Below are 25,409 nucleotides of genomic sequence, written 5' to 3' on the forward strand. Positions count from 1 at the left end.
ACAGCTCTCTCATTCGAAGCACCCAGCAAGACGCGGACGGGTCCAGTGGGAGCAAGCAACTCCTCCACCCGTATCGACGAGGAAGCAGCAGCCATGTCGCGCGCATCTCGACAGGACATCTGGGAGCCGTCGCCTGCCGAGCTGCGCGACATCAACCCATACGAGGAGGCCCGCCTGTACACGACCAATGCCGAGCGCGAGCGGTGGGAGGGCCTGGCGACGCTGTTTGGCATCATTGTCAGCCTCGATGCCCTCGAGCGGGCCTATGTGCGCGAGGCCGTCAGCGAGGCCCAGTACGAGCCGGCGTGCACCCGGCTGCTGGCGCAGTACAAGACGATTGCCAAGCTCGTGGGCATGGCGGGCGAGTTGGGGGGAGACGCAGGCCAGGCGAGGACGGCCTCGACGGCAACAACAGCAGCAGCAGCGGCGGCGGTGAACATGCCGACGACGACGACCAGGGATGGCCTGCCGACATTCAGAGATGTCTCGGACTTCATCAAGACGTATCATGTGAGAAGGACTCCAACCTGCTCCTTGTCCCACGCAGACTGACAGCTGCTCTGAGCTCCAGATGGACCACCAAGCTGCCGCGTACCGTCTGCGCGTGGGTGTGCCTGCTACCGTCGAGCATGCCTCGTCGCAGTCGACGCAGTCGTCGAGCGAGCGCGCCAAATGGGTGGCTGAGACCACGCAGGGCTTCATCACCTTCATGGACGCCCTCAAGCTCAAGCTCCGCGCAAAGGATCAGCTTCACCCGCTCCTCAGCGACCTCATGAGCTCGTACAGCCGCTTTGCGCCGACGACTTCTGCCGCGGGCGGGTCCAACGGAGCGGCGGGTGATGCGATGGGCGAGGGGAGGGCAAAGGTCCTGCATTGGTGAGTCGGCGTCTTCCTCATTTCCTCTTCAATAGCCCTACCTCAAATTCCCGTGCTGAAATCTCTTCCTATGCAGGCTCATCACTCTGAACCAGATGAAGGCCAGCGATGAGGTCGACGATGACCAAGCGAGACAGGTCAGTGTTGCCTCTTCTCACTCCTCCTCTCCCTCTTTCGATCTGTGCTGATCTCCCCCTCTGGCCCAATACCTGCAGATGCTCTTCGACGTCGAGGGCGCATACAGCGCCTGGTTCCGATCCCTGCAGGCATGAGCACCTAGCAGCAGCAGTGTGGCACCCGCGTCCATCCCACCCATGTACAGTACCAATACAATATTGCATTTGCATCCACATCTCTCTATGCAAGTGTTCCTAACCTGCCCTGGCCAGTGACCAGAGAGGTGCTGCACCCGCCCCTCGTTGGACGTGGTTACAGAAGGACTCGAAGGCCCTCTCTTCAGACGAGACGACCCAGTCAATGGCTGCCTTTGAGCTGCTGCTGCTGCTGCTGCTGCTGCTGCTGTTGTTCGTCGGTAATGCCTCGCCGCCGAGCTGGAGCGTGCTAATGCTCGCCGTCGTCTTGGTTGCCGACGATGCTGCGCGGTTCGAAGCAGAGAGGTAGAGGAACCGCCCGTCAGTCTCTGGAGATGCCGCGAGTGCCGTAAGGCTGCGGACGGATTCGGCGTCCATGTAGGGCCCTGCCTCAATGACGAGGCTCTCGAGCGTCACACGGCCCCGATCTAGCGCAGCGTCATGCTTGTCGTCGAGCCCCAGCAGCGCGCGGACAGCCTCGACGAGCCTGGTCTTGCTGCCGAGCTGCGAAAAGGGCCGCGAGAGCTTTAGATGGCGGAGCCTGGGCAGATCGCGGAGCGCCGCGACGAGCGCACGGTCCATGTTGGGAAAGTTGAGCGTCAGCGTGCGCAGCCGCGTCCAGGGAGAAGCCCAGTCTGGCCAGTCGGGCGGAACGCGGCCGGCGTGGGGAGCCGCAATCCGCCGGTGGAAGGGTGACAGGTCGCCGGGTTTCATGGCCATGGCCGTGATTGTCACTTCCTCGGGGGCGGCACGGGGGCTTCGATGGAGGCAGAAGTGGGCGTGACGGTTGCGATTGAGCTGATTGCACAGGCCATGCTGGCCACCGTCGTGCTCCTTGATGAGATGTCGGTCGCGGCGCTCTTCATCGTCGTTGAAACGCTCTTCCGTATCTCCCTCCTCTTCTTGTTCATCGCCAGCTTGGACGCGGCCACGTTGAGGGATGGAATCGCTGCCGGGGAACGCTGACCACTGGTCGCGCACGTGTTGCACGATAGAGGCAAGCGGATACGCCACGATGGGTCTTTCGCTCTGCGAGTCCCACCTGTGCACCCCAGCGATCTACCGTGAGCGTCCATGTCGGTCTGATTTTGTCTTTCAGCATAACTCAGACTCACGGGTAGTTGACGGACCAGAACTCCTCAACGTGGAGCACCCTGGCCCCGGACAGCAGCTTGAGGACCCGATCGGCCCTCGCCTCTGCTGCGCTTCCTATCGCAGCTGTATCGGCGGCGGAGGCAGTATCGCTGCCGCCAACGAGGTCCATGTCCAAATCCTCAGCGTCGATCTCCTGGCGGTTGTTGTTGAGGTAGACAAACTCGACGGCGTCGGTGCGCAGCCGCCGGTGCTGCTGCAGCTTGCCGTCTTCAGCAGCCTGCCACGCCTCGAGGAGCGCGCGGAGCTGCTGCCGGTTCCGCAGCGCCACGACGCGGAACAGGCTCGGCCCGCAGCGTCGGTGCGCGGCGCGGCACACCAGGCAGACGTTTCGCGCGTGCCGCGTCGACGCGGACCAGGCCGACAGCGCGAGAATGTCGAGCACGAGCTCGGGAGGCAGCGGCATCATCGCCGCTGTCCCAGACGGTGAAACTCCACCCTCGCCTCGCCCTGGAGATGACAACATCATCGACGACGGCGACGGCGACGGCGACATCGCTGCCACTGCCACTGTCGTCATTGGGTCGAGGTGGAGGCCGACAGGCGCGCGCGCTCACACGCACACACTACTACTCGAGTGCAGTCCATTTTATTTAAGGTTGTGCTCGCATGGATCAAAACGCCGTAGCTAAGATATAGACTAGAGCAGAGACATGCTAGCAGAGGATGCACAATTTGTAGCCGCAGAAGACAGAAGGATGATGAGAGTCTACTCCCAGACGATGACGGGCTTGATGACCTGCCCGCTCTTGGCGTCCTCCATGGCCTGGGCAATCTCGTCTGGTCTGTACGTCTTGACGAGGTCCTTCATAATGTCAAATGCGCCCCTCTGGAACTGGGCGATCATGTATGGAATGAAGATTGTGGGATCCGAGTCGCCCTCGAGCATGGGAATGACGCTTTTTCTGTTGGGTTGGGAGACAAGCCGACGTGTCAGCAGGTGTGTGAGTCCTAAGAGAAAAAGTGTGCGCGCTCGACTCACTGGAACGACTTTTTTGAGACAAGACAAGAGAGCCAAGTGAGACAGAAAAAGGCAAGTGAGCGATGAGCGGGCTTGCTGCTATGACTAAGGTCGTGAGAAAGAGCACTGTGGACTCACCAGCAAGTGGTTGATCTCCGCGTCGAGGTTGAGACCGGGCGGAGGGGCGCCGACGAGGGCACACCGGCCCCGCGGCGCCAGGGACATAATGGCATTGTGGAGCACGGCAGGAACGCCCGTAGCCTCGACGCACAGGGTGGAGCCCTGGCCATTGACGCTGGCCGCCTGGACGGCCTCGACGATCTGCTCGGTCGTCTTGCCCTGCGCATTGATGACGTGCGTGGCCCCCGCCTTGCGAGCGAGCTCGAGACGCGACTCGATGAGGTCGACTGCGACGATGTGTTGGATCCTCGTCTTGGACAGATGCCCCGCAACGATGGCGCCAATACCGACGGCGCCCAGGCCAAAGACGGTGAGCGTGTGGGGCTGCTGGGGTGCCTTTGCCGACGGCGTCGACACGGGGATGCCAAAGTCGTTGATCGAAGGCAGGTGTGCAAAGGTGCGGGGCACGGCCAGCGGCAACAGCGTGTTGAGCACCGTGCCGAAGCCCGACTGGATGCCGCCTGTGAGGGTATTCATATTTATCCATGGGGGAAAGTCAGCCAATATGCCGTCGAGAGTTATGAGAGGGAAACATACAGCCAAAGGAGCAAACGAGGTCGAGAGGAATGCTGGCGTCGACCTTGGCGAGCTGTTGTGGCGCTAGATCAGCGGTTGGCCCGGGACGGCAGCTGCCCAAATTTGCAGGCAGTGACGGCAACATAGAAACTCACGCAGCGCTCCTGCACCACGCCGTGGCTGGTAAAGCTGCTCTGGCCGAAGAAGCCGCTGACAAGCTCCTTGTCGTCCTTGGTGGTGCTCTTGATCGCCGATCCGTCGGATCGCTGGCATAGAATGTCTGCAGGATTCCCGCCAATGAGCAGGGCCAGGCAAGCACAGCGTCAAGTCGTGCTTTCTTTTGACTCACTCATGAGGAGAAACTTGTCGCAGCCGGCCGGGTAGCCGTCTTTGCACAGGTTGCAGGCGCCGCACGAGTTGAACGTGCAGAGGACCGTGTCGCCGACCTGGAAGGCGCCCCGATACGCAGGCGGAAGAGCGGCGATGGTGCCCGCGCCCTCATGGCCTAGGATGCAGGGGAACGTGCCGGGGAGCAGGCCCTTCCACACCGAGACGTCCGTGTGGCAGATGCCGGTGGCCTTGAACTTGACGACGACCTCTTCCGGCCCCAGTCGTGCTGGGTCGATGACCACGTCCTGCAGCTCGAATGGCGCCCCGACGGCCGGCGCAACGAGGGCCTTGCCCGCGATGACTGTCATGGTGATGTGGTATGTGCTATGGGTGAGGAGGAGTAGTAGTAGCAAGAGTTATGGGGCGAGTAAGAAAAGGCGGATCAATAGAGGAGGGCGAGGTTGATTTGCGGGGAAGAAGGCAAGTCGAGTGGGGCGAAGGGAGCGGAGGGCGGAGAGCGGATAATGATGGCCATTATTGTCGCGAGAAGGAACACCGACCAGGCCTGTGGGACGACACCCGGTTAGGCTACCGGCCGCGCACAAGTGGACCGGGAAAGGCGGGGAAGCGCGCCTGCAAATTGCACGGGCCCCTACCCGTACGAAAAGGCCAGCCTTGGTTCCTGGCTTTGTGGAGAAGCTTAAAAAAGCACGGTGGAAGCCACGAGGCAACTGAGTCCCACGTGGTAGAGTTTAAGTTCCAATCCACGTGCAAACAAATAAGCATGCGCAGGGTCGAATGCCGATCGCATATTCCAGGGCGCCCTTGCGTCTGCGATGCGACGCGCCTTCTCAATAATGCAACACCTCCTGGTCTCAAGCTTGCGCAGGTGGATGGATACGCAACAATTATAGCAATCCTTGCCTCGAAATAGGCAATTTGCCCTCTGTGTAACGCGGCAAATCAAGGTCATAACACCTCCTCGCTGGGCCGACATGTAGGAACGAGCAAGGAAGCTCCAAGTCTTTCTGTTTACTTGCCCATTCTCACTGCCCCCCCCCCCGCTTGCTGCGATGCGCTCGATGAGGCAAGATCGAAGATCATCGACCGAAGCAAAGGCTAGGGGTTCACTTTAATGTCTTACCAAGCTGCTTTTCGCCGACGCTTTCTGTTTGGCAGAGGCAGAGCCATCCGCGGCGATCTGCATGTATCGGCCGCTCTTCGGGTGCTGCAAATTACCTCTGCAAGCAGGACCTCCTGCCCTTGCCATCGCTCGTGCGTCGGTTCGGTTGATTTTCTCGTGATCATGACCAAATAAAATTATAGAAGCAGCCCCCTGCTTCGCCATGGAAAAACAAGAGGGCAGGTCTAGCCTAAAGTGGTGGCGCAGATCAGCAGAGGTTTCGCCGGAAGACGACTGCTACAGAGGCAGCGCCAAGGGGGGGGGGGGGGGCCGAGGGATGCGCAACGTAGTTTTGTGCGACCAAGCAACGTTCCGAGGTTTCAGGGGCAAGAGACCGAGAAACGACAAGCTATAAGAGCGAGACCTTTTCCGCCCTCCTCGTCTTTCTTCTCTTCACTCACTCACTCCCTCACCATTCTCCCTCTCCCTTGTCTCTTCTCCCCGGTTCGTCTCTTCCCTTTGTCGCGGCACCTGTAGCTCTAGCTCCCCATACGTTCGTTCCAGCACACAGCACACCACAGCACACATACACACTCTCTTCAGCAACCAACGAACCCAGGACACCTACTCCTCCTCACACCCAACACAAGCTAGACATTCCCACCCAACACAAAACCGCCCAGTAAAGACGAATCCAAAATGACCAAGATCATCTCGCTTTCCGTCCTGGCCCTCGCCATTTCGATGGCCAACGCCGTCCCCACGGGCAAGGGCAACATCGTCCAGTACTCGGACCCTGACGTTGTCGACGCCAAGAACCTCGGTGTCGACGTCAACGTGCTCAGCGACAAGGAGCACAAGAAGCCTGGCCACCGTGGCGGCCACAAGTGGGGCCACAAGTCCTCGGACAGCGGCAACATTGTTCAGTACTCGGACCCCGACGTCATTGACGCCAAGAACGCAAAGGTCGGCGTCGACATCCTCAAGCGTCACGGTGGCAACGTTGTCCAGTACTCGGACCCCGACGTCGTCGACGCCAAGAACGCAAAGGTTGGTGTCGACATCCTGAAGCGCCACGGCCACGAGGGTGGTGTCTACCAGTACTCGGACCCTGATGTCGTCGACCTCAAGAACCTGGGCCTCGGCATTGACATCCTCAAGCGCCACAACAAGGAGGGTGGTGTCTACCAGTACTCGGACCCCGACGTTGTCGACCTCAAGAACCTCGGCGTTGGCATTGACATCCTCAAGCGTCACGGTCACGAGGGCGGCGTTTACCAGTACTCGGACCCTGACGTTGTCGACGCCAAGAACGCAAAGGTCGGCATTGACATCCTTAAGCGCCACAACAAGGAGGGTGGCGTCTACCAGTACTCGGACCCCGATGTTCTTGACCTCAAGAACCTCGGCATCGGCATCGACGTTCTCAAGCGCAACCTCCCCAACGTCGAGCAGTACTCGGACCCAGACGTCGTTGACGCCAAGAACCTCAAGCTCGGTGTTGACATCCTCAAGCGCCACGGCCACGAGGGCGGCGTCTACCAGTATTCGGACCCCGACGTTGTTGACGCCAAGAACCTCAAGGTTGGTGTTGACGTCCTCAAGCGCAACCTGCCCAACGTCGAGCAGTACTCGGACCCGGACGTCGTTGACCTCAAGAACCTCAAGCTCGGTGTTGACATTCTTAAGCGCAACCTTCCCAACGTTGAGCAGTACTCGGACCCGGATGTTGTTGACGCCAAGAACCTCGGCGTCGACGTCAACGTCCTCAGCGACAAGGAGCACAAGAAGTCTGGCCACCATGACGGCCACAAGTGGGGCCACAAGTCCTCGGACAGGGGCGACGGCAACATTGTCCAGTACTCGGACCCCGACGTCATCGACGCCAAGAACGCAAAGGTCGGCGTCGACATTCTTAAGCGCCACGAGGGCAAGGTCGTCCAGTACTCGGACCCCGACGTCGTCGACGCAAAGAACATCAAGGCTCTCATTGACATCCTCCGCCGCAACGACTACGAGGTCATCAAGCGCTCGTCGATCTCCAAGCGTGGCAACCAGGACATGTGGCAATTCGACGAGGGCGACCACACCTGCTACTGCTCCACCAAGAAGTCGTGCGGTGCACCCAAGTCCCAGCCTTCGCAGACCTCGACGCCGCCTGGTGTTCACGTGCCCTCGCCTACTTCGACTCCCTCCTCGACCCCTACCTCTGCGCACAAGCACCACCACCACCACTCCTCGGAGCCTGCCAAGTCGACGCCCACCTCGAGCTCGCACAAGCACCACCACCACCACAGCAGCGAGGTCCACACCCCCTCGTCGACCACGAGCGCGCACAAGGACAAGCCCACGCACACCCCTTCGTGCCCTGCCGGCTGGAAGCACAGCAAGGGTGGCAGCATCATCCAGTACAGCGACCCTGACCTCATCGACCTCAAGAACCTCAAGATCGACATTTCGATCCTGAGCAACAACGGCGCAGAAGAGAAGAAGACTGTGCCAGCCAAGAACCCGCCAAAGTGCGACGGTGACTACTGCTGCTACAAGTGGAACGACGAGTCGGTCAAGCAGATCAGCGACCCGGATCTCATCGATGCCAAGAACGCCGGCATCAACATCTCGCTCCTCAGCGGCAACGATGGCAAGAGCGGCCTCATCAGCGGCCTCCTTGGCGGTCTCGGCCTCTAGAGAAGATGTTGTCTCCCCTCCTCACGCACTCGCGTTAGACGTACAGCTGCAGGATTCCCCCACCCCTTCTTCTTCTTTTCTGGCTTCTGGATCACATGTGTTGCTTCTTTCCACCTCTCTCTCCACACTCCTCTAACCTTGAGCGAGCTCAGTACGAGACTAGGCGAGGCTTTTGCTGAGCACGAGGCTCGACCTATTCCTTGCTCCTGCTCCTCGGACATTGGTTTCTAATCCCATCTGGTCACCACAATCTGCTTTGGTGTGTTTGGCCTGATTCTTGAAGCTTGAGTGTGCCCTCGAGCCTCGTGAGCTTTTCACAGAGTGTGCTCAGAAGGCATGTTTCACGCCTTGAAGCGCTGCTCAAGGCTTGCCAGCTATCGATCACCTCTGTATGCGCTCACGCGTGCGCGGGCCAATTCGCTGAGAATCTCGTCTGGGCCACGGTGCGCCGCGTCTTCTCCGTTGTTCCACCATCACTGATCTCCTTGTGTACAGTACATCCTTCAAAGAAGAACAAGAGCATTAGAGAATCTCTCCTCTCATCAGCCTCAGCCTTCTGCGCCGACCAGGACGCGACGTGACAAAGCATGATGTCTCGTTCCTTGTCCCGGGACGTGACGCCAGTGGATGAGGGACGCCCCAGACAGGTACCATCTCCGCTGCTAAGCCTTTTGAAAGTCGCTCTTGGACAAGCAATAGCACTAGTGAGCTGAAGAATGTGTCTGACTCTCTTGATGTTTTGTTCCTTCAGGTTTCACTTGAGCCAGCTAAGAGGCGAGTCGAGCGCATGGTTCACCTCCGACGCTCGGAGTCGGTGCCATCGGTCATCAAGGATCCTTACTACCGGCTCAAGGCCAGGGGAAGGCGTGCAGGGTTCAATAATGAAGCGAAGCTCAGCGGCCAATTCATCCCTCAAGTTCCCAGAAAGAACGCATACACGGACCCGGAACGTGAACTCCACTGCCAGATCGGCCAGACAAGGTATGCGAGCCGATACTTTGGCGCTTCTCTCTCCAAGACGCTCGACAGGACCTATGAAGCCGTGTGAGCATGCCTCTTCCCTCTCTTGTCTCGTCGGTCACAATGCTTGCTCGTTGGATTCCGTTTGGATCAAGAGCGCATACACAGAACTTCCTCAGACTGACTCTGGACATATCCCTCTCTCCAAGCAGCTTCATCAAGAAAAGGGCGTGCAAACGCGAAACGGCCCAAGAAAATCCCTTCTTTTCGCCTTCTCCGGTAGTGGTTTCGCTCACAGAGCTGGAGAAGCACCGCTCTTCGCCAGTATTAGACATCCACAGCCACACTACGACATGCAAGCAGATGGCACTCAACGCGTTGTCACAGGCAGCAGAACAAGAGACCCTGGAAGGTCCCAAGAATGGACTGGACGAGGGCCGAGGACAGGAGCTTGTTCCTGAGGCTGAGATCCGAGAGATTGTCAAAGAAGACTTCCGGGCGAGGCAACAACTAAGTATTCGAAGCCATTCGATCCAAGGCAGCCAATCCCCTCTGGAACATCCGCTGAGAAAAGAAGAGACGTATGTCGATCCCTTCTCGCTCGAGAAGGAGCGCGCCCGTAGGATTGAACGGGACAATGCAAACCTCAAGCAGCGCAGGGATCTTTCGCGCGAGAGGCGTCGCCGTTACGCTGAGCAGCGGGGCGAGCCTTTCTTCTCGAGCGATCAAGACATTTTTGAACAGCTCAAGAAGAGAGAGTCCGAGAGGGAGCGAGATGCGCAGCAGCACATGCGCGATCTTCACGATCTCGCAAAGTCAGAAAACGACCCCAACGTCAGCCGTCGAGCGTACGAGGCATTACAAAAGCTGTCCAGTCCCGGAAAAAGTCAGTAGCTCACTACTCTCTAGGGGTTGATCACATTCTGATGCTACACTTTCACAGGCTCCATTCTGGACCCCACCCAGCCACATCGACGTAGAAGGGAAAAGAGGAAGTCCTCTGCCATCGAAGACTACCAAGAGAAAAGCGGCCAGTGCTCAACTTTCGGAGTGTCTCCTCAATCACAACTTTTCCCTTACGAAAACGATAGCGAGACTTTGGAAGGCTTCCAGTTTTACCCAACCTGGATGCACGAGGAACATCCAGTCGTAGAGCCGGTAGGATACCGCAACGAGAACGATGTCCTTCAGCAGAATGAGGGCTTTATGACGAGCGCGATCGATGACCTCTTAAATCAGAGTAAAGAGCATGGAAACAATGACCTAGACCGGGCTCTCCTTGATGGAGATGGTCCACCTGCTTTTGAGAAGACAGGAGGAGACGAGGTGTCTGGGACAGAAGAAGGGTCTTTACAGACCGTCACCCATTCACGAGACGATCGCCAAGCCGCCATCGATTTACCGACAATCTCGGATACACACCCCGAGCGTACAGAAGAAGCTCTTGGGATTGAAGCAGATCAAGGATCAAAGGAATCGACTATCGATCTAGCAAACGATGAAGACGATTTCGAGGAAGAGTTTCCAGAGGAAATGAGGCGCAAGGTGGACGCCGAGCTTGCAGAGAAGAGACGCATTCACGCCTTGCAGCTGGAACCGCGGTCAGGCCTGACGCATGAAGCTGAACAGCCATTGGAGAGGTTCGCCGCGGTTGCGACTAAAACACAGACTGGCGAAGCGATTATTGCAGACATGATGGAGGTCGACGAGTGTCAGTCCGAATTGACTTCGACGGTGGCAGAGGAGGAAGCGCAGAAGGGGCATGCTCCGAGGCCAGAGGACTTCGACCACAAAAAGTCCTCGGCTGATGAGCAAACTCTGGTGGTTAGTGGAATGGCCCGTAAAGGACAAGAAACCCTTGCTTTGCAAGGGTGGCCGTCTCTGCCTCTTTCAAGAGCACTCACGAGAGAGTCGCAACTGGAAACGGCAAGGTCTAATCAAGTGGTTCGTCAGCAACAGATGGAGCATCTGTATCTTGCACATAGTCCAGACGCTGCGCCAGCTCAACCTATGGTGCTTTCCGAGCGAGACCAAGGTCTTTCTTCTGTTGAAGAGGCGTTATCTGGCGCGGTCCACCTCGCTGCACAAGACGACGTGGGAAAAGACAGTCGGGCGGCAGCGGAAGAAGAGAGCGCCTCGAGCAGGAAAGCGAGCAGCGATGACTCTCAGACCTCCTTTTACAGATTACGCCCAGATCAGCAAAATCCACACGAAGGAGGTGCGCTAATTGCAGAAGTATTGCAAATTCTGGTCGACCCGAACGACGAAGCGCAAAATGTCTTTTGTGAGCAAGCCGATCTCAACCCGAAGCAAAGAAGGGACAAGAGCTTAGATCATGCGAATCGGCACGCCCGTGAAGCTGATGTCGAGAGTCGGCGGACCGAAGATGAGCTGGGGAGTCGCAGACGAGAGGATATGGGAGGTGGAACGCGAGCCTCACCTCACCTCGAGGTTTACAAGCCACCGCAGCAAGAGGAGCAAGAGGATACGCATCACATTAGTGTACAGCAGATTGAAGTGGGCAGGGAGCGCCATGCAGTTACAGAAAAGGAGCAGCGCGGCCATGTACAAAGTCACAGACAGCCTGAGCAGGATCAGATGAGGATTCCAGGGATCACTTCGACGTCTAATCCCACTTCACAGACTATGATAACCCTCTTCAGCAGACGGACAACCTTCTCACTTGCCAAGAACTCATCCCCGCAAAGCACCAATAATCTACAGCTCACTCGAGGGAGGAGGATGTCGCAACCAAAAGGCAGTCAGGAACGTCATGTTCAGGGCGTTGCCGGTCAGAGTAGCGCACAGGAAGTTTTCGTTCCCGTCACTCGAAACAGTCCGGAGACGGACCAAGAGAAAGATGAGCTCGAAGATGGCTCTTCCCTGCAGACGAGCCAGAAGGCGGCGTCGGCATCGCCTTCGAGCTCGAGGGATGACACTGCAGGAAGCAAGACAAAGACATCAATACACCGTCACTCTTCGCCAAGGCCGCCCCTTCTCGAGAAAGAACTCCAAGCAGCTCCTTTAGCTAGCGATGTTTTTTCGGCGAGTGTCTCAAGTTTTCGGCCTCTTCAGACATCGTCCAGCTTGTCGTCGCGTCAGCGGGTACCAGAGAGACCTCATTCACCTCTGCTCAGCCAAAACCCTCCTCGTGCCAAAATGTCGACACCAAAGCAAAGTGCAACAGGACGGACAAGTGAGGCATTGCAGCCCTCTCTGGGCAAGCCCGTCTACGGCAGCTACACGTCTCTTTGCGAAGGTGCAGCTGAAGCCAGTAGAAGGGAGTCAGCCTTAGCCGTGACAAGATCGGTGGCCGTAGAAGCAGGCTCTCCCGCAAGTGCAGGTCGATCGCCTCTTCCTGCGATGTCTCCAGCTGGCCAGACTCCTGGCTCCAGACCCAGCACGGGCGCAGCGACAAGCAACAGTAATGAGACCACTCGTGGTAGCTCCGCTTCCAACAGAAGCGGATTCGACGCAACACCTGCTGCACTGAGTGCAATGCTGCAGACGGGGACCTGAGGAAGAAGACACATGCTACGGGACCGGCGAGGGCACTGCACCCTTTCAAAGACGACATCGAAATGTCACCAACGATAGATTTCGATCGCTCCAAGTTGAACCTCAGACCACTCGATCGACCACTCAAGATAAGCTCACTCATACTGTACTTTGTAGCATATAGACCAAAATATACACAAGAGAACAAGCTTGATCCTTCAAATCCGGGGCTGTGGTCGTGGGATGCATGGCGGAACTACTGTTACAAATGCTGAAGGAGATCTCACTATTACATCAGGCAGAAGCTGCCAGCAGAAGCGCTGCTGCTGTTGCTTCCTCTTCTTCCTCGTCGTCATCGGCCAGTTGCAGGGCAAACCAGTCCGGAAGTCGATCAGCCCTGGGCAAGGAGATCAAATCTGTGTCGAAGCTCTCGATGAAGCGTTCGTGCGACGAACGCGAGCGGCTAGCAGCAAAGTTTCGATATTCGAGACGGATGCTGGCAAAGTTGCGACGTTGCATTCTGCGGAGGCAGCCCACGACGACACCGGCTTCGCTCACGCCAGTGCTATAAGGAAGAAGAATGCCAATCATCAGTCTGGGAGTCAAGGAAGGGAAAAGGACAATGATGGGAAAGACAGGCGAGACTCACGCATCGCAGACGAGGCAGGGCAATGAGGATACATCAAGCAAAAGCTCAAGCGAGTCCTTGACGATCCGTTCCAGGCTCATGATACTGGAAGCTGCATTCCCGTATAGATCCATGCCCGAACAGTTGATGTTGGAGCCTACGCTCGCTCCCTCGTCGGCCAAGGCACCGAGGCCAAGATGGACGAGTCGGATATGGCGCGCTTGGCACCAGGCTGCTAGCGCTGGCGGCCGCCGTTCTGGTGCTAAGAGAAGGATTGTTCTGAGTCTGAGTGTCGAAAGAAAGGTTTCGAGAGGCAAGGTGGGTGCCGTCGTCGACGATGCCGGAAGAGAGTTTGGCTGATAAGCGAAGAAGGAGGAAGAAATTGACCTGACCTCGTCGGCCTCTGAGCTGCGGTCGTGGGCACCGTTGCCATTGCCGTTGCCATTGCTGCCATCCCCATTTCCGTTGCCATTGTTGGAGTGAGAAGAGGACGGAGGGACCCACTCCTTGGGCGCAGGAGGAAGGCCAGCGGTGAGCGAGGACGAGGAGCATCGGTATATGCCAGGTGCCACAGTCGCAAAAATTGCCGGCGGCTCTAGCACAGGCGCAACGGGAGCGGAAGACGTGGAGCTGATGCTCGTGTGATGAGCAGTGCTACCGCTCCCCGTCGGCCCCTGTGTGCTCATGGTTGCGGCCGACGTCGTCGACGACGCGATACTCATCGTCGAGCAGACAGACGCCAGAAGCCTGTCTGTCCTCAGCATGGCTCGACCGCCGCTTGGTCAATTCTCGACTCTAAATTTCACGTGCCCCGCGACGTCGTCGATGTTCTCAACTCTCCCTCCCTCCTCCATCTCCCTCTCCTCCTGGTCGATCCTTCTTACCCATGGTGAGTCCAGACTTTTACCCTTTATCGTACCTGTCGAGTGGTGGCTCATCTATGTCGTGGTATACGGCCTTAACTTAGCTCATCTTCAGCGCATTCAAGACGCTGACGGGCAAGGTCGTGACCGTCGAGCTGAAAAACGACGTGTCGCTCACGGGCACCCTCAAATCCGTGGACCAGTTCCTCAACTTCCGAATCGACAACATGAAGGTGGCAGAGGGAGAGGAGGCGCGATGGCCACACCTTGTGAGTGGTCTCTTGATTTGTCTCTTCTACACGTCCTTCGCCCGCTAGGAAGGATTCGACCCGGTCCTGTTCGCAAAGGTCGCACGACTGACCATATCTCCTACTGAATCCTTAAATAAGGCCGCTGTCAAGTCTGCCTTCATCCGTGGATCGGTCATTCGGTACGTTCACATTCCCGCATCAGCCGTCGACACGCAGCTCCTTGAGGATGCAACTCGGAAAGGTGAGTCCAGGACGGAAGCTTTGGGTAGTATTGCTTGACGCTGATTGCGTGCTCTGCATCTCCATCTTAACTTCGCCTTCGCTCTCATATTCGCGGCTTTGCAGAGGCTGCATCAGGCAAACGATAAGAATGCGGAATACATGTCCAGATGAACGAGCAGAAAAGCGGGTAGATCACACGAAACATTGACATCCCACCTTTGTACCAATAATAAACGCAAATGACAAGTTCTGAGTCAGGCTTGCAGGTTAGGGAGGAAGAAAGGTCATGAAGGAAGATTGGCCTGCCCTGGGCATGGTCAATGAGCTATAGGGATCATCATCGTTGTCGTGGCCAACATCATCCTGCACATTCACGTGGTACCTCCACTGCCAAAAAAATTGCTCAAGCTCACCAGAAGCTTCACGTTGAGCACTTTCTCCGGTCTGAGGGGCGCTCGCTGGGTTCTCAGCAGAGGGCGATGTTCCCCACAAAGGCGCTTCTAGCGCATGTCGACTGCCCAGATCACCTAGAGGGCCGCTGCCAACGTCCATCATGTCCATTTGGGCACGTCGCAAGGCCGCGTGCACTGCCCGACGACGATGATGAGCAGACGCCGGAAGAGGTTGCTGGCGGCGGCAGCAGTAAGAAGGCTGTATCATCGAAGGGAGGCATCTCAGCCTCTTCCTCAGCATCCTCCGCATCTGCCTCGGCACAATCGTCCTTCCTCAATGCAATCTATGGCGCAAAAAGCAGCGGCCAGGCGGCCAATCAACCTCGGAACGCATATGCTGCCAAAATGGCAGCTGAGCGTAGCCGCCAACCTGCAGCGCAGACTGCCAGCTCACGCCCCTCCTCAACTGCGACCGGTCTACCGTCATCATCACCTTCGCCGTCGCTGTCACCGTCGCTGTCGTCACAGTCCACAGCGCATCCGCGAAGAGTCGAGTCTGCGACTGCGACAACAAACGGCATCCTCACACCACCCACCATCCCACGATCTTCACACCCACTCCAATCCCCCACGGACCTCGCCTCGCGCCAAAAGACAGTCAGCTCCTTATTCACCGCCTTCTCGTCCCTGTATGCAGGCCTCATACCGCAAGCACCCAGTGTCTCGGTCGCTTCTTCGGCCTCCTCGAGCAGCTCGGTCGATGTGGAGAGGCTCATCTACGAAGCCATGAAGAAGGTGATGCATCGGTATGCGAGCGACAACGCGCTGGAGGCAGAAAGGAAGGTCTTTCGGGCAGCTGGTGTAAACAGGCTGACGTATAGAAACTCGGCTGTGACGACCATGGTGGGGATCAACAAGAGAAAGACAGCAGAGGCCAACAAGAAGGGAGCGAAGGATGAGGAAGAGAGTATTCGAGAGCTGGGCAAGAGAGCCTGCTTGGCAGCAATCGGCGACCAAGACAGTATGGAGAGCTGTATTCGAGCTGTTCTCGATGCGTCAACTCTGATTGGAACGGGCGACGAGGTCGAAGCCAAGGTCAAAGCGAAGGAGAAGCGAGCGCAGGGCAAGCTGACTAGGCAGCGGCTCGTCGACGCAGGCTTCTTGGCACCGATCGATCTGCTACGCAAGCAAGGATATCCTATACCGCCGCGGAAAGATGACCAAAGTGACATTGAACACGACATCGAGGAAGCCTGGGGTCGAGGTGGGATCGAGCCGAATGGTTCAGGAATGAGGACAGCTTGCGACCGTTGCCAGGCGCTATTTGAAGTCAGGTCGCTCAGCGAGGACGATTTGCCAGACATTGTCGAGGAGGGCATCCGGCAGAAACTACGAGAGAGCAAGCGTGCATGTATCTATCATTGGGGGAAAAAGGTTCGCATCACTTTCTCTGATGGAAGAGAGACCGATCATGCTGACCTTTTCGATCCAGCGTTTCGTCAAGGAATCCATGAGAGGTCCGAGGGTGCCACGGTGGACATGCTGTAACGCATTGGATGCAGCCACGACGAACCAGTCTCCGAGGCTGTCCGATGTCGCACAATCCGCTGGGCTTCTTCCCACTACCTCATCTGGCGACATCGGTGGAGGAGGCGAGGGAGGCGAAGTCGGATGCTCTAGAGGCCCTCACGTCTTCAAAGAGGAGAGAGTCGAAGATCTCCACCGTCGCGAAGCTTTCCATGCTGCCAAGATCCCATCCTCTTCCCGCCCGACTGGACGACATGACATTCTGGCCCTGGACTGCGAACTGGTTTACACGACAGCTGGTATGTCACTGGCTCGTGCGACTATTCTTGACGAAGCAGGAAAAGTCCTCTTGGATCTTTACGTTCTTCCGTCAACGCCTGTTCTCGACTACAACACACGCTTCTCGGGTATCAAGGAGTCAGACCTGGCCTCGAACAAGGCCGTCTCGCTATCGCAAGCTCGCGCGCAGCTTGCGGGCTTGATGCACAAAGACACTGTCCTTGTTGGGCACGGCCTCGAGAACGATCTGGCAGCTCTCCGGCTGGTTCACGGACATGTTGTCGACTCAGTCTTTCTCTTCCGACACCAAAAGGGCCTCCCTTTTCGGATGGGTCTAAGGGATCTAACAGAGAAGAAGCTTGGCAAATTGATCCAGAGGGGAAATGCCGAACAGGGCCATGACGCTGCAGAGGATGCCAATGCCGCCCTAGAGTGAGTCGATGGCGAGCTATTATTTTTCTTCTCTTGTCTCTGACACAATCGATTCCGCTTAGGCTTGTCCGTTGGAAGCTGCTCAATGAGCCTACAGACATTCCCATTCTTCGACCACCAAAGGAAGAAGCCGCGCCTAATGCAGATGAAAATGCCTCAGGCAACCCTCCGACCGGAGGGTCTGAGAGCCTAGCAAGCGACAACAACAATAAAGCAGGAAAGGCTCCCGTCGCCACTACCGGCCCGTCGGCAAAGGCTACGGCGAGCCTGTTTATGCCTAAGGCATCAAGCACGATCATCAGGAGAAATTGATATTTCATACGGGTATACGACAACAATTGTACTTCTAGCCACTTTCATCACTCACAATCAGAGAGTCATCGATCAGTCATGCTGCCCAGATGTAAGAGTGAGTCTATCACGAGTATATATTGCAGTGGTCTCTTGCCAACAGTGGAAGAGGGAAATAGGTGACGCTGGTAGCCCATACACAAGATAATTGAGAGTCGTAATTCTAGCTTAGAGCCGCGCGAATGTCCTTCTTCTGCTGCTCGGTGATGCGCTCAGGTAGCGAGACTTGCCATTTGACGACAAGGTCACCCTTCTGCTTGCCGCCCGTCTTGCTCAGTGGCATTCCTTCGCCAGCAACGCGCGTGGTCTGGCCCGTCTGGATGGAGGTGCAGCCCGGCTTGGGGCTCGGAAGGGGCACGTCGATTCTTCTTCCGTCGAGCGTGTTGATGAATCGCTTCGAGGCTGGTGTTCCAGCTTTCGGAGGGTCGAGTGCATCAATGAGCGAAATGGATTGCTCGAGGATGAGGTCGTTGTCCTCTCTCTTGAATTTATCGTGTGGCTTCTCCTCGATGATGAAGACGATGTCTTGGTTTCTACCGGGCTGGACCTCGTTTCCAGAGCCGGCGAAGCGAACCTTGGTGCCCTTCTTCCACCCAGGCTTCACTTCGATTGCCAACGTCTTTTCCTCTGATGTGCCGTTGAGGTTACGACGTCCGAGTTTGAGCCGCTTCGTCACGCCCTTGTACAGGTCCTCGAGGGTGATGGCCAGAGGTTTCTCGATGTCCTTGATCTCGACTGGGGTTTCGCTCCCCGGTGAAGCTCGCCCTCCCCCGAAGCCTCCACCGAATCCTCCAGGCATGCCGCCACCACCACCACCGCCGCCGCCGCCCATGTCGAAGCTCATGCCGGGCATTCCCCCCATACCTCCCATGCCTCCCATTCCCCCCATGCCGCCAGAGCCCCTTGCTCTTCTTGCGCCCTTGGGTCCTCCTGCGCCCATGCCGTCCATATCGTCAAAGAGGCCGCCTGCGCCCATCTGCCCAAAGATCTGGCTGAAGATGTCGTTTGGATCCGACGGCCGGAACCCTCCGCCCATGCCAGGCCCTCCCGTCGAGAAGCTAAACGTCTGGGCACCGCCCGGCCCGCCTGCGCCTCCGAAACCTGGGAAGCCGCCGGCTGCGAAGGGGTTCCCACCGGGCGACGGCCCAGCGCCCCCGCCCGCCGCACCGCCCTTGAGGCCATCCTCGCCAAATTGGTCGTAGATGGTGCGCTTCTGCTTGTCCGAAAGCACCTCAAACGCCTCGCCCAGCTCCTGAAACTTCTTGTTGGCCTCCTCCTGCTTGTCCTTGTTGCGATCCGGATGCCATTTGAGCGCGGCTTTCTTGTATGCTGCAACGGGCAAAAGGGACTGAGATTAGCTGGAGCATAAAGGGATGGAATGAGATGAGACTCACCTTTCTTAAGTGTGTCTTCGTCTGCGTCCTTGGACACGCCAAGGATCTTGTAGTAGTCTTTTGCCATGGTGTGAGTTGGAGCAGAAGGAGTCCGGGGCAAGGTGATGGAGCGCTGGCTCTATATTGATATTCCTTGGAGTCCAGCCTGCAGCGTCCTGCGCGCAGATGCCTCCACTATCGTCTGGAATCTTCGAGCAACTTCCGTCATTTCAGTCACAATCCGTCATTCCGTTGCGTCATGATATAAAGAATGGGGCACGGTATCGAATTAGCAGGTGGCAGTCAGCGATGTGAACGAGAAGGGATATTTGTACAGATGAAGTGAGTGAGTGCTAAAGATGCCTGTCTGACTTCACAACGTCAAGTCGTGATAGTCGCTCAAAACAGAGAGCCCAACCATGAGCTTCTCCTTCTCTTCTTCGGAGTTGGTAGAGAGAAGCACAGATGTGTCCTCGTGGCCGCCTTGACCTTTGTGCTCTTCATTGAATGTAACGCGAAACGAATGTGGGGTTTGAATCTCTTCGAATGTATCGGTCAGCGAGAGGATGCTGTTCCTTGTCACCTCGATTGTCTCGACGGGCTGACTCGGTATCGCAGAAATGTCCTGTACAGGGAAGAATAAATCGAGTCAACGAGATTGGCAGGAAGCCTGGGTCCGATCAGGCACTCACGCCATCGGGAGACCTCAGCAGCATGGTGCTTCCCTTGAGCTCAAAGGCTTTGCGTCGCCATCGCTGCAGAACATATCAGCCATGCATCTAAGCGGGAAGAGGCAGGAAAGGGGGGAAGGCCGCAGTACTCACCAATTGCCCCTCGAACTGCACATTGACGATGCCTTCGAGGACGAGCTGGTCTTCACTTTTGAGCGTCTCGAGTCTACTCCTGAGCTCCTGTCGCGTCGCCTTTCTTTCCTGGTCCTTTTTCTCGCGCTCCTCCCGCCTCTTCTTCATGGCGTCTGCCTCTTCTTGCAGCCTGAGGGCCCTCTCCTGGGCGTCCTTCTTCCTGCGCTCGTTGTTCGCCACCTCCTCCTCGTAGCGCTTCTTTTGCGCTTCGGCCTCCTTGACCAGCTCGATTTCTTTGCGCTTCTCCTCATCCTGTAAGCTCTGCAGCGCTGCTTTCCTTCGTCGTTGCTGTTTACGCTTGCAGCAGAGTGAGCTCAAGATCGTCAGAGGAAGTGTTATATCGGAGCAATGCGCTGCGAACCAAGTCTCAACGGGGCTGAATGATACTCACCTCGGCCTCCTTTTTGCTCCTCTCAAATGCGTCGAGCTGCTTGAGCTCGACCTGCTGCCGAGCCCACTTTGCCCTCGCCAGAGCCTCGAGCTCGGTCCGCTCCTTTTCGCGGCGCTTGAGCTCGGCAATCTCGAGCTCCAGTCGCTTCTGCTCGGCTCGCGCAATGTCGACCTGGGCTTGGGCCAGCTGATCAGTGACAAAGGCCCTCCGCCGCGCCTCGAGCTGTCTCTCTGACTCGCGGTTGTGCAGCCGTCCCTGCTGCTGCTGCTGCTGCACTCGCAAATCAGCGCGAGGGATGCCCTCGAGGAGGGGGGAGGTGGGCGACGGGAATGAGGGCAGCTCCTTGTTTCTCCCAACGGTGAGCAGCGGCGACTGCCACCGGCCATTACCGCGGTCGAGATTGCCCTCCTCGGACTGGCGCTTCGTGTGTCTCGTGATCCATGACTCGCCTTCCATGCCCTCGGCAAGCATCTGGCTCCATTGCTTGCGAGCGAGAGAGATCGTCGGCGAGGAAGTGGGTGAAGGCGTCTTGGGGACGGCCTTGTTGTTATTGCTGCTGCTTTTGTTATTGCTGCTGCTGCTGTTGTTAGTATTTGCTGCCAACACGGCGCTGTTGTCCTTGTGCTTCTCCAGCGACGAGCTTGATCTGCCGTCGCCCACAGCATCGCCATTGCCATCGTCGTCGTCATCGTCGTCGTCGCTGGGGCCTATATCAACGCGCTGCCAGCCTGACTCAGCAATCGAGGCGGCCAGCGAGCTGTTGCGCGCGCTTTCCACGGCGAGGTTCGATGTTCTGATAGAAGAGAGCACGCCAGCACTTGGGGTGTGAGAAGCGTGACGCTGGTGGACGCCCGGCGCGCCGGCGGCCTCGGCTGCGTGGCTAGTGGCATCAGAAGGGCTCGGCTTGGAGGCCATCATGGAGCTCAGCGGCGCGGCGTCGGACGGGAAGCCGGGCGATGAGGGCGACTTTGGTGCCTGGCCGGGGAAGCTGACTGTGCGGCTTCTCGCAGAAGACGACACCTGTGCGCGCAGATTCGTGACGGCAAGCGTGGTGCCATTCGTGCTTGCCAGGCCCGGGCTCTTTGGCGGGGGCACGCTAGGAGGCGGGTGCAAGGGAGGAGGCGCGCCCTTTTTCTTTCTCCACTTGTCCTTTTCTCCGCTGGCAGTTCTAACCCGCGGCGTTTTGGCCCCCTCTTGTCGTGGCCCTGGCGATCGTGGCCCTGGCGAGCCCGGCGTGGCCGGCGTGGCCTTGAGCAGGGGAGAGTCGAGCGACACCGGGGGCGAGTCGGTGTCGGCAAACTCCGTCTTGGCGATCCACTTGTTCTGCTCCTCCATGAGTTTGCGCATCACTCGTTCTCTCTTTGCCTCGTCTGCCAGCCGGATCCGCAGCTCCCTCTCCTTTTCTCTCTGTCGCTCCTTTTCAATCATCTTGGCCTTTTGCTCCTCTTGCCAAGCCAGAAACTCATTTCTCTCCCTCTCCAGCCTGGCCTTCTCTTCGTCATCGCTGCTGCTCTGGGCGCCTTCCTCGGTCCTCGGTGGGAAGCGATCCTTTTCTGGCACCCGAGGACTCGGGTCTTTGGGAGGCAAGGGGCCCGGAACTTCATCGATTTCGCTTTTCTTCTTTGTCTCTGCAAAGGACTCAATTCCAGGAAGAGGCCGATGATCTCGTTCGATGGGAGCCGGCGCTGCGTCTGTCGAGTCGTCGGCGGCGGTGCGACGGAGCTGGCTGAGCTTCAACTTGGGCAACGAGGGCGTCGAGGCACTGTGCTTCATAAAGTGCACTGGCCTGGCGGACTTGGTCTGAGCGGGAACGATGCCATCAAACAGTCGATTTGGCCCTCGCAGCTGGTACGGCAGTTCCGATGGTGGAAGAGAGTCCCGATGTGGGTTCGGCCAGTGGCTCTCAGACGCTGGACGGTGCAGGTCCGGCGAGGCGGCAGAGGGCGACGAGTGGCCGGCATTGAGCGAGGCGCTGGACCCAGTGAAGCGGCCGATGTTCGTTGGCGGTGGGCTGCCATCGTACTTTACCAGCGTGCTAAGCGAGTTGGTGCTGGAGTGATGGAGGGGGTTCTTGGTCAGCGACACGCGCGATGCCCTGAGGATCTTGGTGCCAGGCTCCGTGCCCGTCACGTCGCTCTTCGAGGGTGGCATGGGCCATTCTGTGCCAACGTCGAGGGGGGATGAGGATGAGTACTCGCGCAGGAGGCTCGAGTCGGCAGACTGGTCATCCTCGATCACCCCGCCGCTCGCTGCGAGATCCAGCCTCTTGGTCTGTTCGGCAGTGGCTGACCTGGTGACCCGCCGGATCTCTTCCCCTCTTCCCTCTTGACCGTCCTTGAGCGAGCCCTCGGCGGTGTCGTCCTCTTCGATCTCTTCCTCCTCGTCGCTTCCGTCGGCTGTCTTGTGCTCCTGAGCTTGCCCCAACGTGTCTTGATGCGCATTTAGCCCGTGGTTGTCGCTACTCTGAGCTTCGATCCCTGACGCGGCCTGCGGAGACTCGGCTCGTCCCTTACGCCGTCCATGGTCTGCTACCGGCTCAGCTTGGCCTACCTCAGTGCTCCCATATGATGGTGTTTTCGCTGCCGCAGCTCCCATCCCCTGCAGCGCCTGTCCTTCGCCAGCATCGTCGTTGTCGTCTGCTTCTTCACCACTGTCGTCTCCCTCCTCGAGGGCCAGGCCTTCGTCCTCCTCGAGACGGAGCTTGCTCACGATAAAGTCCCGCGTCAGCTCGGCGGGGTCGGTCAAGACAATGGGCGAGGGTCTGCTCGGCAGCTCGTTGGCCATGCTCCTGCCCTGCACCATGGCCTTTGCTCTCTTGACGCCGCTGTGGAGCAAATGTGAGCGAACCACAAAATAACCCTAGTAGCTACTAGTAGCTAGTCAGCTCGTCGAAAACTCACCTCAGCCCTGAGCCCAAGGACTGGGCAAGCAGAATGCGTCCGTCGGCATTGAGGACGAGGTAGGTGGCCTCTTCGCGGACGAGGAGCCTCCGTATGCGCCCGAGCTTCCCTCCCCTTGCTCCCAGGTTGCCCTTGCCGACGAGCCAGACGCACGATTCGCCTCCAGGCCTGCTGTTGCGAAGCGGAGAGAGGGGGGAATGTGGCTGCGATCTATGCTGCTGCTGCTGTTGTGGTGCTGCTTGCACGCCGCTGGCCAAGACGAAAAAGTAGTCGGTGGTGAGCCCGTCCCGGACCTGCGCAAAGGCCTGCTGGACGTGCCCGTCGGACAAGTTGACCGACATGGCTTGATCCGGACCCAAGGCGCAGGATGGCGACGCAGGGCGACGAGGATGAACGTCGAAGCCGCGGTCTCTATGAGTTCTGAGGCGCAAGAATATGTAGGCGGGCCCTTGCTCTTTTGCCTTGCTCAAATCTGCGAGCGCTTTGACCGTGCCGTGCCCTGCTTCTTATGCTGCTTCTCTCCTGCTCAAAATAGCTAGTAATACTCGTACTACTAGCTAGACTATCTCTAGTAGTAGCTAGTGTACGTGTAGTAGTACTACTAATCTTGAGCAGCAGTAGGGAGATGGGCCGGATCAATTTCGAGGGGAAATTGAAGGCTTCTATCGCGCTAGCTCGCCTCCCTCTGGCTAGCCTGGCGCTAAGACTCGCAAGAAGGTCTCAGTCGGAAAATTAAAGATCGGACGGGGCAGTCGACGTCGAGCAGCCCCGTCGCGCGGATGGATGATGGATCAGGCAGTGCTTCTTCCAAGACGTCGTCGAGGAAAGAGGATGCGCTTATCAGAGTGTGGGAATAGATCTCACAAATCCTTCGTTCCCGGTCTGTCCCCGAGGACAGTGATGCATATAGTGGTGTGTGGCTTACCTCAGATTGGCCCTTCTTTTGTTCTTGTGCGGACTTTAAAACCCAGACGTGGTCCGACGACGAATGAAAGGCAAGCATCTGTCAAACTCCCGACGGTGATGACGATGATGTTAATGATAATGATAATGATGGCAACAGTAATGGCGATGCATAGGGGTACAAGTACAGAACGTAGTTGTGCAAGAGTGGCAATCATTGAGCATCTCTCCTGACGACGATGCAAAAATTGTTGAGTGTGGCACCGACTTTGATCTCTTGCTTCTTCCATTCGGTGCCGTCCCACTCGGCCTGGTCGTTGTTCCGCTTGCCCTTCTTTGCCTTTTTCCCTTTATTTGTCTCTCCAATGCTGCCACTTTCCTCGCTGGAAAGCGCGCCCTTTCGCTGACAGAGCCACCTGGTGAGCCTCTTGGAGTCATCCTGCACAACAACGTTCCAGCCGCACGAGTCGAGGATGCTTCGGAGACGCTCATGGTCCAGATAACGGCTGTTGGTCACGCATGCAAGCGGCAACACCAGGTAGAGGTAGCCGTCCGGCTTGAGGTAGTCGTGGGCATGGATGAGCATCCTGCCCCGTTCCTTGAGGTCGCCCACAAAGTTGACGACGAGGCTTTGCGCCACCACGTCGAAGCGGTCCTCGTCGCTGGCCGGCTTGGGGTAGTCGAGAAAAGCGTACTTTTCCACATGGTCGCCGCGCGGGTTGATGTCGATGCTCGTTGCCTGGATCCACGACGTGTACTTTTGGTACGAGGTCCCGCTCAGCGCGCCCACGTCCAGCAGCCTCACTGGCCTGCCCTTTCCACGCAGCAGCTCCAACTTCTCTGCGCACCACTTGCCGCTCTCGCCCCCGCGCTGCCGGTCTCCGCCAAATAGACTGGCATCCTGGTATGCGTCCAGTCCGCCCTGCTCTTCGCGGAGCCGCGCCTTCTCCTCGGCATCGTCCGTCTGAGCAATCTTCTTTTCGAGGGCGTGGAACTTTGCAATCTTTGCTGCATGGTCCGATGGCGGCTTGTCGTTCTTGCCTCGCCCTTTGCCTTCACTCTTGCCCTGCCCTTTGACCTTGCCCTTGACAACAGCAGCAGGCCCCTTGCTCGACGACGTCGACGATTTCTCCTTTCGCTGGTGCTTAACACCGCCTCTCTTGCCCCTTGGGCGTCTTAGCGGCTCTCGCTTCTTGCCCTTCGACCCATCTTTTCCCGCTTCCGTTTGCGCGACCGGCGCGAGAGTCGTCTCTTCCTCCATGCTCATCTTCCGTCTTGAGGCACACACTCTCTCTCCTTCTCTCCAGAAGTTGAAAAAAAGGGCGAGGACACTGAAGACTTAAAGTTTTTGAAAAAAAAAAAAAAAAGACAGTGAGCCACGTGACTCACCTCCACACGCCCCGCTTCGATCCCCAACGAGGGGAAGGAGAAAGGCGCGC

The 25,409-nt window shown here is 57.7% G+C and overlaps 11 protein-coding genes across 11 annotated transcripts; 5 read left to right on the plus strand and 6 right to left on the minus strand.

The window, feature by feature from the left end:
- Window positions 1-5: 5 nt before the first annotated feature.
- FA10DRAFT_264085 (ESCRT-1 complex, Vps28 subunit) lies at window positions 6-1,347 on the plus strand. The gene is made up of 4 exons (XM_025520504.1): window positions 6-510; window positions 572-876; window positions 953-1,013; window positions 1,092-1,347. The coding sequence occupies exons 1-4, from the start codon at window positions 94-96 to the stop codon at window positions 1,146-1,148; spliced, it is 840 nt and encodes a 279-aa protein (XP_025380630.1). The 5' UTR covers window positions 6-93; the 3' UTR covers window positions 1,149-1,347.
- Window positions 1,208-2,870, minus strand: FA10DRAFT_264086 (hypothetical protein). Its single transcript, XM_025520505.1, has 2 exons — window positions 2,303-2,870; window positions 1,208-2,229 (listed from the first exon to the last, which is right to left on the minus strand). The coding sequence occupies exons 1-2, from the start codon at window positions 2,746-2,748 to the stop codon at window positions 1,248-1,250; spliced, it is 1,428 nt and encodes a 475-aa protein (XP_025380631.1). The 5' UTR covers window positions 2,749-2,870; the 3' UTR covers window positions 1,208-1,247.
- A 40-nt stretch (window positions 2,871-2,910) lies between these two features.
- On the minus strand, window positions 2,911-4,983 carry FA10DRAFT_264087 (GroES-like protein). Its single transcript, XM_025520506.1, has 6 exons — window positions 4,346-4,983; window positions 4,152-4,276; window positions 4,018-4,069; window positions 3,439-3,941; window positions 3,322-3,329; window positions 2,911-3,244 (listed from the first exon to the last, which is right to left on the minus strand). Exons 1-6 carry the CDS (start codon window positions 4,692-4,694, stop codon window positions 3,049-3,051), a joined length of 1,233 nt encoding a protein of 410 aa, XP_025380632.1. The 5' UTR covers window positions 4,695-4,983; the 3' UTR covers window positions 2,911-3,048.
- Window positions 4,984-6,148: 1,165 nt separating this feature from the next.
- FA10DRAFT_283079 (hypothetical protein) lies at window positions 6,149-8,137 on the plus strand (the record flags this gene model as incomplete). Its single annotated transcript, XM_025523817.1, has 1 exon — window positions 6,149-8,137. One exon carries the CDS (start codon window positions 6,149-6,151, stop codon window positions 8,135-8,137), a length of 1,989 nt encoding a protein of 662 aa, XP_025380633.1.
- Window positions 8,138-8,881: 744 nt separating this feature from the next.
- FA10DRAFT_298824 (hypothetical protein) lies at window positions 8,882-11,089 on the plus strand. Its single transcript, XM_025524650.1, has 4 exons — window positions 8,882-9,181; window positions 9,307-9,983; window positions 10,041-10,921; window positions 10,993-11,089. The coding sequence occupies exons 1-4, from the start codon at window positions 8,925-8,927 to the stop codon at window positions 11,032-11,034; spliced, it is 1,857 nt and encodes a 618-aa protein (XP_025380634.1). The 5' UTR covers window positions 8,882-8,924; the 3' UTR covers window positions 11,035-11,089.
- A 1,679-nt stretch (window positions 11,090-12,768) lies between these two features.
- On the minus strand, window positions 12,769-13,961 carry FA10DRAFT_264089 (hypothetical protein). The gene is made up of 2 exons (XM_025520507.1): window positions 13,245-13,961; window positions 12,769-13,160 (listed from the first exon to the last, which is right to left on the minus strand). Exons 1-2 carry the CDS (start codon window positions 13,943-13,945, stop codon window positions 12,890-12,892), a joined length of 972 nt encoding a protein of 323 aa, XP_025380635.1. The 5' UTR covers window positions 13,946-13,961; the 3' UTR covers window positions 12,769-12,889.
- A 128-nt stretch (window positions 13,962-14,089) lies between these two features.
- On the plus strand, window positions 14,090-14,797 carry FA10DRAFT_264090 (U6 snRNA-associated Sm-like protein LSm2). The gene is made up of 4 exons (XM_025520508.1): window positions 14,090-14,112; window positions 14,191-14,355; window positions 14,476-14,578; window positions 14,683-14,797. The coding sequence occupies exons 1-4, from the start codon at window positions 14,110-14,112 to the stop codon at window positions 14,703-14,705; spliced, it is 294 nt and encodes a 97-aa protein (XP_025380636.1). The 5' UTR covers window positions 14,090-14,109; the 3' UTR covers window positions 14,706-14,797.
- A 241-nt stretch (window positions 14,798-15,038) lies between these two features.
- FA10DRAFT_226694 (hypothetical protein) lies at window positions 15,039-17,501 on the plus strand (the record flags this gene model as incomplete). Its single annotated transcript, XM_025518695.1, has 6 exons — window positions 15,039-15,277; window positions 15,374-15,677; window positions 15,744-16,385; window positions 16,444-16,538; window positions 16,632-17,189; window positions 17,252-17,501. 6 exons carry the CDS (start codon window positions 15,039-15,041, stop codon window positions 17,499-17,501), a joined length of 2,088 nt encoding a protein of 695 aa, XP_025380637.1.
- Window positions 17,502-17,544: 43 nt separating this feature from the next.
- Window positions 17,545-19,009, minus strand: FA10DRAFT_298827 (DnaJ-domain-containing protein). Its single transcript, XM_025524651.1, has 2 exons — window positions 18,935-19,009; window positions 17,545-18,869 (listed from the first exon to the last, which is right to left on the minus strand). The coding sequence occupies exons 1-2, from the start codon at window positions 18,999-19,001 to the stop codon at window positions 17,704-17,706; spliced, it is 1,233 nt and encodes a 410-aa protein (XP_025380638.1). The 5' UTR covers window positions 19,002-19,009; the 3' UTR covers window positions 17,545-17,703.
- A 177-nt stretch (window positions 19,010-19,186) lies between these two features.
- Window positions 19,187-23,631, minus strand: FA10DRAFT_264092 (hypothetical protein). The gene is made up of 5 exons (XM_025520509.1): window positions 23,068-23,631; window positions 20,168-22,991; window positions 19,738-20,073; window positions 19,606-19,668; window positions 19,187-19,538 (listed from the first exon to the last, which is right to left on the minus strand). Exons 1-5 carry the CDS (start codon window positions 23,406-23,408, stop codon window positions 19,287-19,289), a joined length of 3,816 nt encoding a protein of 1,271 aa, XP_025380639.1. The 5' UTR covers window positions 23,409-23,631; the 3' UTR covers window positions 19,187-19,286.
- A 463-nt stretch (window positions 23,632-24,094) lies between these two features.
- Window positions 24,095-25,290, minus strand: FA10DRAFT_264093 (hypothetical protein). Its single transcript, XM_025520510.1, has one exon. It carries the CDS (start codon window positions 25,229-25,231, stop codon window positions 24,185-24,187), a length of 1,047 nt encoding a protein of 348 aa, XP_025380640.1. The 5' UTR covers window positions 25,232-25,290; the 3' UTR covers window positions 24,095-24,184.
- Window positions 25,291-25,409: the final 119 nt, after the last annotated feature.

This window comes from Acaromyces ingoldii (genome assembly GCF_003144295.1).
Source record: "Acaromyces ingoldii strain MCA 4198 unplaced genomic scaffold FA10scaffold_1, whole genome shotgun sequence".
NCBI lineage: Eukaryota > Fungi > Basidiomycota > Exobasidiomycetes > Exobasidiales > Cryptobasidiaceae > Acaromyces > Acaromyces ingoldii.

Excerpts from the sequence above, each read along its gene's own strand:
- FA10DRAFT_264085 (XM_025520504.1), top strand. The coding sequence starts at position 94 with ATGTCGCGCGCATCTCGACAGGACATCTGGGAGCCGTCGCCTGCCGAG. Across the intron at positions 877-952 it reads AGGGCAAAGGTCCTGCATTG|GCTCATCACTCTGAACCAGA; the intron begins GTGAGTCGGCGT and ends CTTCCTATGCAG. Across the intron at positions 1,014-1,091 it reads ACGATGACCAAGCGAGACAG|ATGCTCTTCGACGTCGAGGG; the intron begins GTCAGTGTTGCC and ends CAATACCTGCAG.
- FA10DRAFT_264086 (XM_025520505.1), bottom strand. The coding sequence starts at position 2,748 with ATGATGCCGCTGCCTCCCGAGCTCGTGCTCGACATTCTCGCGCTGTCG. Across the intron at positions 2,230-2,302 it reads TTCTGGTCCGTCAACTACCC|GTGGGACTCGCAGAGCGAAA; the intron begins GTGAGTCTGAGT and ends TGGGGTGCACAG.
- FA10DRAFT_264087 (XM_025520506.1), bottom strand. The coding sequence starts at position 4,694 with ATGACAGTCATCGCGGGCAAGGCCCTCGTTGCGCCGGCCGTCGGGGCG. Across the intron at positions 4,277-4,345 it reads CGACAAGTTTCTCCTCATGA|ACATTCTATGCCAGCGATCC; the intron begins GTGAGTCAAAAG and ends GGAATCCTGCAG. Across the intron at positions 4,070-4,151 it reads GCGTGGTGCAGGAGCGCTGC|CTCGCCAAGGTCGACGCCAG; the intron begins GTGAGTTTCTAT and ends GCGCCACAACAG.
- FA10DRAFT_298824 (XM_025524650.1), top strand. The coding sequence starts at position 8,925 with ATGGTTCACCTCCGACGCTCGGAGTCGGTGCCATCGGTCATCAAGGAT. Across the intron at positions 9,182-9,306 it reads GACAGGACCTATGAAGCCGT|CAGCTTCATCAAGAAAAGGG; the intron begins GTGAGCATGCCT and ends CCTCTCTCCAAG. Across the intron at positions 9,984-10,040 it reads GCTGTCCAGTCCCGGAAAAA|GCTCCATTCTGGACCCCACC; the intron begins GTCAGTAGCTCA and ends ACACTTTCACAG.
- FA10DRAFT_264089 (XM_025520507.1), bottom strand. The coding sequence starts at position 13,945 with ATGAGTATCGCGTCGTCGACGACGTCGGCCGCAACCATGAGCACACAG. Across the intron at positions 13,161-13,244 it reads CCCTGCCTCGTCTGCGATGC|CACTGGCGTGAGCGAAGCCG; the intron begins GTGAGTCTCGCC and ends TCTTCCTTATAG.
- FA10DRAFT_264090 (XM_025520508.1), top strand. Across the intron at positions 14,356-14,475 it reads AGGCGCGATGGCCACACCTT|GCCGCTGTCAAGTCTGCCTT; the intron begins GTGAGTGGTCTC and ends TCCTTAAATAAG. Across the intron at positions 14,579-14,682 it reads TGAGGATGCAACTCGGAAAG|AGGCTGCATCAGGCAAACGA; the intron begins GTGAGTCCAGGA and ends GCGGCTTTGCAG.
- FA10DRAFT_298827 (XM_025524651.1), bottom strand. The coding sequence starts at position 19,001 with ATGGCAAAAGACTACTACAAGATCCTTGGCGTGTCCAAGGACGCAGAC. Across the intron at positions 18,870-18,934 it reads CGAAGACACACTTAAGAAAG|CATACAAGAAAGCCGCGCTC; the intron begins GTGAGTCTCATC and ends TGCCCGTTGCAG.
- FA10DRAFT_264092 (XM_025520509.1), bottom strand. The coding sequence starts at position 23,408 with ATGTCGGTCAACTTGTCCGACGGGCACGTCCAGCAGGCCTTTGCGCAG. Across the intron at positions 22,992-23,067 it reads TCCTTGGGCTCAGGGCTGAG|CGGCGTCAAGAGAGCAAAGG; the intron begins GTGAGTTTTCGA and ends TTTGCTCCACAG. Across the intron at positions 20,074-20,167 it reads GGAGCAAAAAGGAGGCCGAG|CGTAAACAGCAACGACGAAG; the intron begins GTGAGTATCATT and ends CTCTGCTGCAAG.
- FA10DRAFT_264093 (XM_025520510.1), bottom strand. The coding sequence starts at position 25,231 with ATGGAGGAAGAGACGACTCTCGCGCCGGTCGCGCAAACGGAAGCGGGA.